The sequence below is a fragment of the Vombatus ursinus genome, unplaced genomic scaffold (assembly GCF_900497805.2).
Source record: "Vombatus ursinus unplaced genomic scaffold, bare-nosed wombat genome assembly UNPS02014793.1, whole genome shotgun sequence".
NCBI lineage: Eukaryota > Metazoa > Chordata > Mammalia > Diprotodontia > Vombatidae > Vombatus > Vombatus ursinus.
The window spans coordinates 13,950,506-13,958,853 of NW_020954571.1; the positions used below are offsets into that span (position 1 = coordinate 13,950,506).

At 42.0% G+C, this 8,348-nt stretch overlaps 1 protein-coding gene across 1 annotated transcript; it reads left to right on the forward strand.

The window, feature by feature from the left end:
- The first annotated feature begins 3,697 nt into the window (after positions 1 to 3,697).
- LOC114048397 (alpha-1-acid glycoprotein 1-like) lies at positions 3,698 to 8,098 on the forward strand. Its single transcript, XM_027869286.1, has 6 exons — positions 3,698 to 3,874; positions 4,462 to 4,604; positions 5,899 to 5,969; positions 6,092 to 6,202; positions 6,655 to 6,758; positions 7,919 to 8,098. The coding sequence occupies exons 1-6, from the start codon at positions 3,764 to 3,766 to the stop codon at positions 8,009 to 8,011; spliced, it is 633 nt and encodes a 210-aa protein (XP_027725087.1). The 5' UTR covers positions 3,698 to 3,763; the 3' UTR covers positions 8,012 to 8,098.
- Positions 8,099 to 8,348: the final 250 nt, after the last annotated feature.

Genomic DNA, 8,348 nt, shown 5'->3' on the forward strand with positions numbered 1-8,348 from the left:
GACTAAGAAGAAGCAATCTGATACAGACTAGGTATATACCAACACCTTATACCATACACTAAGTTAATATGGATATATAGCATACATAACATGAATATAAATGGATACATAACTTAGACATAGAGAGTAACATCGTAAACACATTGGGAGAGCAAAAAAAGACATTAACCATAAGATCTATAGATGGGGAAGAGTTCATGACCAAACAAGGTATAGAGAGGATTATACAAGATAAAATGGACAGTTTTTTAAGTTTTTGCACACACACACATGCACATACACACACTATACACACACACTACACACACAAACAAATCAACTAAAATTAAAATGGAAGCAGGTGACTGGGGGAAATTTTTTTGAAGAAAAGTTCTATGGCAAAAATATCATTTCCACATATATGAGAAATTGATTCAAATTTATAAGAATGAGTCTTTTTAATAACTCATATATGGTCAAGGGTCAATAGGCAGTTCTCAGGGGAAAAAATTGAAGCTATCTATCTGAAGCCATACAAAAATGCTCCAAATAACTAATACTTATTAAAATGCAAATTAAAACAATTCTGACATTCCATTTCATACCCTGTTATGACATTGGCAAAGTTAACAAAAAAGGAAAATAAAAAATTATGGAGGAGCTGGAGAAAAACAATAACATTAATGGACTTTTGGCGGAGCTGTGAACTGGTCTAGCCATCCTGGAAAGCAATTTGGAACTATCTCCAAAAGTTATTAAACTATGCATACTCTTTGACCTAGTGACAGTATTACTACTCAGCTACCAGTGCCCTAAAGAGATCAAAGAATGAGTCAAATTACCTATATATACAAAAACATTTGTAGCAGCTCTTTTTTTCTTTTAGTGACAAGGAGCTAGAAACCAAAGTGCTCATAAATTGGGGGCTGACTGAACAAATTATGGCATATGGATGTAATAGAATACTTAAGAATTAATGAAAGGGATAGTTTCAGAAAAATGTGGGAAGCATCAATTGGGTAGTGGCTGAACAAACTGTGGTATATGATTGTGATGGAATATTATTGTTCTATAAGAAATGATGAGCAGGATGATTTCAGAAAAACCTGGAAAGACTTACATGAACTGATACAAAGTGAAATGAACAGAACCAAAACACTGTAGGCAGTAACAGCAATATTGTACAAGGAACAACTGTGAATGATTTAGCTATCTTCAGCAATACAATGATCCAAGACAATCCCAAAGGACGCATGATGAAAAATGCTGTCTGCCTCTAGAGAAAGCACTGATGGCATCTGAATACAGACTGAAGCATACTATTTTTCACTTTCTTTTTTTGTTTGAGTTTTCTTCCACAAAATGACTAATATGGAAATATTTTACATGATTACACATGTATAACCTATATCAGATTGCTTACCATCTCAGGGAGCGGGGATGGTTGGAGAGAGGGATAGAATCTGGAACTCAAAACTTAAAAAAAAGCAATGAATGTTTAAAAAATTGTTTTTACGTGTAATTGGGGAAAATAATTTTTTCAAAGAAAAAAAAATGATAATACCTGCTGTAGAATGATGTGAACAGAACTGGGAAAACAATTTACACAGTAAAAACATTGAAAAATGAACAACTTTGCAAGACTTAAGAACTCTGAACAATTTAATGACCAGCAATGATTCCAGAGGACCACTGATGAAATTTACCTTCTGACAGAGAAGTGATAGACTCATGGTGTTGTTGCTGTTGTTGAACTGTTTCAGTTGTGTCTGACTTTTCCTGACTCCATTTGGAGTTTTCTTGGCAAAGATATTGGAGTTGTTTGTCATTTCCTTCTCCAGCTCATTTAATAGATGAGGATCTGAGGCAAACAGGGTTAAGTGACTTACCCTGGGTCACACAGCTAGTAAGTTTCTGAGGCTATATTTGAACTCAGGTCCTCCTGACTAAAATGAGGCATATCTTTTTGGACATGGCTAAAAAAAATCGGACATTATTTTGCTTGACTTCCCTGGCTTTCTTTGACTCCCAACTAAAACCCCACCTCTTATAGGAAACCTTCTCTGACCCATCTTAATTCCAAGGCCTTCCTTCTGTTAATTATTTCCTATTTATCCTGTATATAGCTTGCTTGGTATATCTTTGTTTGCACGTTGTCCCCTCCCATTAGATTATAAGCTCCTTGAAAACAGGGACTATCTTTTGCATCTTTTTGTATCCCTAGTGCTTAGCACAGTGCCTAGCACACAGTAGGTACTAAATAAATGTTTATTGAATTGAATTGGCTCTGCATATTTGTTACCAGAATTTTTCCTTTTTTTTGTTGGTATGAGAGAAGGTAAGAAGGACACAAAATATATTTGTTAGTTGACAAAAAACATGACCAGGAGATTTACCACATTATGTATGATGTGACCAGGACTGAAATCTATCATTTATTCGAAAAGTGTTCACGTTGCATCTTCTTCAGTTTTCTGATCTGTAAAATACGGATAAGTAAGACCTATAGTACCTGCCTCACAGGGCTGAGATGAGGCTGAAATGGGATGATGGGTAGAGAGTGCATTGTTACTGCAGAATATGGAACATATAGACTACAGAAATATATTTCAAGTATTGAACAACCATCATAAGACTAAGTTGATAATAGCACTTCTTTATTTATTAAATGCTGCTAATTCCCGAGTGTCTGTTCAATTTAACAATTATTTATTTATGAAGCTCCTCTGTGCCAAGAATTATCAGCAGCCCACCTTTCATCTCTTCAACATTTGAAGGGGAGAAACCATGAGTGAATATCAGCTTCAGCCATGAGGGAAGGCAAAGAACACTCAGGGGCCCTAGGTTTGAATCCCAAATGTGCTACTGGCTTGTTAGCTTTGTCAGCTCTCACATGTCATGGTTCTCTGTGGCTCAGTTTGTTCCAAGAAAAGCTTTGACAGGGGTCAGCAAACTACAGGTCGAGAGCCAAATCCAGCCATGGCCTACTTTTGTAAGGCCCTTGTGAGCTGAGAATGGTTTTTATATTTTTTCATTTATATTTTTAGATGCAAAATAAAACTTTTATTTTAAAATATGAAAACTATTTTTAGCTCATGGGCCACACAAAAATAGGCACCATGCCAAATTTGGCCCTTGAGTTATAGTTTGCTAGCCCAAGGAAAGAGTGGAAAGAGTTAGAAAGTGGAAAGATTTAGACTCTGGAAAAGCCTGGGTTCAAATCTAGTCTTTGACCCTGATTGACCATATGCTTACAGAGCCTCAGTTGTATCACTGTACATTGCTTTTATAACCCATCTCATAGGCTATTGTGAAGAAAGAGTTCTTAAAACCTTAAAGCGAGATAGACCTGGGATCTTTTATGCCCTCCAAGGCTTTTATAAATATCATTGGAAGTAACAGATATTAACTCAATTCAAAAAACATTTATTAAATACTTACTAGGTGAAGGGTACCATGAAAGTGTTTTATAAACCCTAAAGTGCAAACACACTGTCCACCATTATTGTAATTATTGTTGTTATTATTGTTACTACTCATCATTAGGGTAGTTGCCAAATCTGGACTTTTAAATATTATGCAAGGCTCAGTCTGGGGAAAGAAGGTATTTTTTGAGCAAGCAATTTCCCAGACATGCACCTGATTGCTTCATAAAGGGGCCATCCACGCCCGGAGCAGGACTGGGGTCAATGCCCTCCCACTAGTCATAAAGTCAGACTCTGTCTCGGTTCCTCATTTCCCTGAGACTCAGCTCCAGCCTCCGGTATCTACCTCCCCAATAGTCATGGTACTCATCTGGGTCCTTTTCATCCTGAGCTTTGCACCTCTGCTCATGTGTCAGCAGCCAGACTGTGTCAATCTGACTTCAACCCTCAATGACACCATAATAGACCAGGTGAGTACTCTCTTTCTCTTCACTGCTGATGTTGAACTATGCAGAAAAGTCACCTGGCCCCACAGAAGGAAGAGAGTGGACAACCAACCAAAGGTTAACTGAATCCTTAGGCCTGTGATGTGACTTTTCTAGACTTAATTGACATGGAGAGTTGTGTGCCCTACCCCCATGGGGACCTTGTGTTTTTAACTCTCCTGATTGCTTAGGAGAGTTTTCTTATGGGCTTTCCAAAGTCTAGAATGGGACAGAGATAGAAGTAGTCTCTTTGCAGTTACTCATCCCAACACTGCTCTATCCTGGGCCACAACTGGATGCAGTCTAGTATATGTGTCTTGCCACTGTGGATAGCCTGGTCCCCGCCTCTAAACACCCTAATTGGTTGTCAAGGAGATGTGATCAGTTACCCATAGCAAGATGGCCAGGGTCATGTGCAACGATCATAGCTCACACTTATGATGCACAATGGGATAGTATTCGAGTGATCTCATGGGGTAGGGCATAGAAAGAAGAACTTTCTTGTAATTTCTTGCATTACCCCATCCCACCCCAGATTCTATATTAACACCCAATGCCTATTATCTTTCCAGGAGTCTGGCAAGTGGTACTACGTTGCTTCAGCATTTGGCTACCTTCCATACCGAAAAGAGGCCCAGACAATCCAGTCATCCTTCTACTACCTGATCCCCAACAAGACAGAGGACACATTCCAAGGAAAAGAGTACAATACAGTGTAAGAGTTCTCAGTACAGCAGCGGGCCAGGAAATTGGAAAGAGGCACAATGAAGAACCATGCTGCTTTGCCTCCTTTACTCTCTCTCTGTTCTCAATTTCAGGTCTTCTTCTAGTGACGTGGCAGAAAGAGTACTAGCCTTGGCATCAGACGGTCTGGTGTCAAGTCCTTGCTATGCCACTTATCAGACATGTGGGGCTAAGCACTGCAACTCTCTGAGCCTCAGTTTTTGCACCCATGAAATGGGGAGAATTATGCTTGCCCACCTCAGAGCTTAGTGTGGGGAAAACATTTTTAAATCTCAGAGTTCCATAGTATTGGGTGTTATTTCTCCTGTTCCATATACAAGTTCTGGGTAGCTCTTCCCTAACATTTTCATCCCCCTGTCTTCTCAACTTCCTTTTATCCTCCTTCTCTTTGAATCTCTCCTATCCTGCACTGTGTGACGATTTAAAAAGTTCAAGAGACATGTTTTCTGGGTAATTTAATAATTTTATTAATAAAGACAATAGGTTACTAATAAAAGGATACTCATTTGGCCATCTCTCAGACCAAAAAGATCCCTAATGGTGGTGGGTGTCACAGTTCATATGCCCTTCAAAAAGTAGGTATTCCTGGGGCAATGAGGTGGTGCAGTGGGTAGAACACTGGCCCTGGATTCAGAAGGACCTGAGTTCAAATCCAGTCTCAGACACATAACACTTACTAGCTGTGTGACCCTGGGCAAGTCACTTAATTCCATTGCCTAGCCCCCCCCCCCAAAAGTAGGTATTCCTGAGGGATAGAAATCAACTCAGATTGATTAACACAATGGGAGTTGTGAGCTATATTAAAATGAAGGTCTTGGGATATGTGACTTAGGATCTCAAATCTTGGTCAGAGAGATGTCAATTTCCACATGTCTTGATAATAGGGAGAATCAACCTTTCTCCAGACAAAATGAGCAAGAATACACCCATTAGTCCAAACTTAGAATTTCTAATGCTCTCTAATTAGATCTTGGCCTGGGTAAATCTCAAGAGAGATTTCCCACACTGGTCGGTTTCTGGATGAGGGAGTAGAAAAGTGGAAAACCTTGGTCCTAATACAATAATTAGTTATTAAGTACAAGAGAGAAATATTCATTTCTCACAACTGGGAGGAAAGAGACCCAGGTCCCAGCCTGAGATTCTCTCACTAGCTAGCTATTTGTCCCTCTGCTCATGACTCTCTCATGCTTTATGGAGGGCTTGACTTCTATGACTCTGAAGCCCTTCTCATTGGATGACATTATATGGAACATCTCTTGTTTTAGTGGAGACAAGTGTGTGTATCAGGAAGGTGAGATCTTCTTCAACAGAACCGAAGGAACCATTTTAAAGATTGGTAAGATACCGTAGGAGGTTCTTGGGCTGGGGAAGAGATGGTGGGAAGGCAAGATGCTGTTTCTGCTTAGCCTAAAGGGCAGGACTAGACGTGCTCAGTGGACATTTCATTTCTTCCACCAGAGTCAGATCAGCAGCAACATGTTGGCCACATTGCGCTGACCCAGGACCCGAATGCTTTTTTGATTCTCTACTTTCCAAATGACAAAGTCTTTGGAGGAGTGTCTCTTTCTGGTATGTTTCCTCCACAGAACCCAGGTGAAAGCAGATGGCAAGAGATGGAGGTTCTGGTATAAGCTCTGCTACTTAATACATGTGTAGTTTCCTTCTCCATCATAGCAAGCAACCAGGCTAGACAGTCTCAAGGGTGTCTTATGGCTCTGAATCCTATGCTTATTCCATGATTATCCAGACACCCAACCTACTATCCACTCTCCTCATGGGGTCTCCCCCCATTGGGCCCCAAATTCTAACCCTCCCTGTCTCTAGATCTTCCCATGCACCAGACCCTCTATCCCTTTCCAAATTTGATTGATTCAGTCACCTGCCATAGGGTCCCCTCCAGTCTGAGGATGATGCCCCACCTCTACCCTCCCAATACAATACTGTGCTGTAACTGGCCACTGTCATCTCCTCCACCATAGCTTTTTGCCTGTTTTTGACTCTCCTCATTCTCCTTCCCAAAGTTCGAACCCAGAAGGCCTCTGAGGAGCAGCTGAAAGAGTTCCAGGAGATTGCCAAGTGCCTGGGCTTCCAAGAGGAGGAGCTTCTATACACAGATTGGAGCAAGGTAAAGCTCAGAGGATAGCATAGAGGCCAAGCAAAGGAGGCCAGAGGAACCTCCAAAGGCTTTAAGCAGGGTCAGTGACATAATGCTTCGGATCTCTAGGTCTGGCAACCTATTCTGGTATGGGCTGGAGGGCAATCAAACAAGCAAGCAAAAGAGCATTAATTAAGCACTCATTACATGCTGAGGAAAAAGTACAACAGTCCTTGCCCTCACAAAGCTTACATTCAAAAGCAGGATACCACACGCACCAATATGCCAAACACATGTAGAACAGACACAGGGTAACCTTAGAGGGGAGGGTACTCAACCCTCTGGGGACCAGGAGAGGTCTCATGAAGAAGGAGGCACTTGAACTGAGTCTTGAAAAAGATCCAAGAGGGGAAGAGCATTTTGGTCATGGGGTACAGCCAGGGCAAAGACAGAGGGGATGGATGAGATGTTGTGTGTGAGGAACAGAAAACAGGTGAGTGTAGGACTATAGAGTTGTAGGGGGGAATAATGTTGAAGAGGATCAGGAAAGCAGAATGGAACCAGGTTTTAAAGAGCTTTAAATGCCCAAAAGAAGAGTCCAAATTTGATCCTAGAGGTACTAGGGAGCCTCTGGAGTTTGTTGAATAGGGGAGGATGATGTTGTTATACCTAGATTTTAAGAAAATCACTTAGGTGGCTGTGTGGAGAATGGATTGGAAAGGGGAGAAATTGGAGGCAGGGAAACCAATTGGAGGCTGTGACAGTGAGGCCTGGGCAAGGGTGGAGAGAATGGAAATGGTGAAGAGGATGGAACAGACGAGAGAGATTCTGCTGAGGTTGAATTGGCAGATCTTGGTGCCTGGAGGAGGTGAGGCAGGAAGAGGAGCTGACTGTCCTAGAGGCCCACTATGAGAGACCAGTGGACCAGCCAGGCGGAGGCGTCCTGCAGTAACCGGGGACAGGGGACTGAGCTGCAAACCCCTCAAAATGCAGGAGGCTGAAAAGAACATGGTATTTGGGCCATCTTTACTGGCCAAGAGACTGATGCCCCTAGGGAGCCTGGACTGGATGGAGCCAGTGACCCTGCCCTCCCTTGGGCCTGACCAGCAGCCTTCACACTGGTCTGGCTGGTGCTGTCATTTCCCAGGGCATGGCTCCTAACCTCACTTTCCTACCTATCCCACCCGCAGGATAAGTGTGAGCCCTTGGAGAAGGAACACAATCACAATCGGAAGGAAAGCCAGGATGCCAAGGATGTCTCCAGGGCAGAAGATCTCTCCTAGACCAGGATGGCCCAGCTCCCTGGTGGCCTCCATTGTCAATCAATCCAGAGGCCAGTTAAATAAATAAACATGGTCACTCTACTCCAAGCCAAAGCAATGAACTTTTATTTATTCACATTCAGTTGATCCTCAACCAACATTTACATTCTATTTAAGGAAGACTGGCCCTGGGACAAACCTCCTGCCAGGAGGTAAGTGGGTGGCATAGGGTCAAGAGCACTGGATTTGAAACCAAAGGGACCAGGTTCTAATCCTGCCTCAACTTCTTGCTAAGTATTCCACCTTGGACAAGTCCTTTTCACTTTTTGGATCTCAGTTTCCCCACATACACCATGAT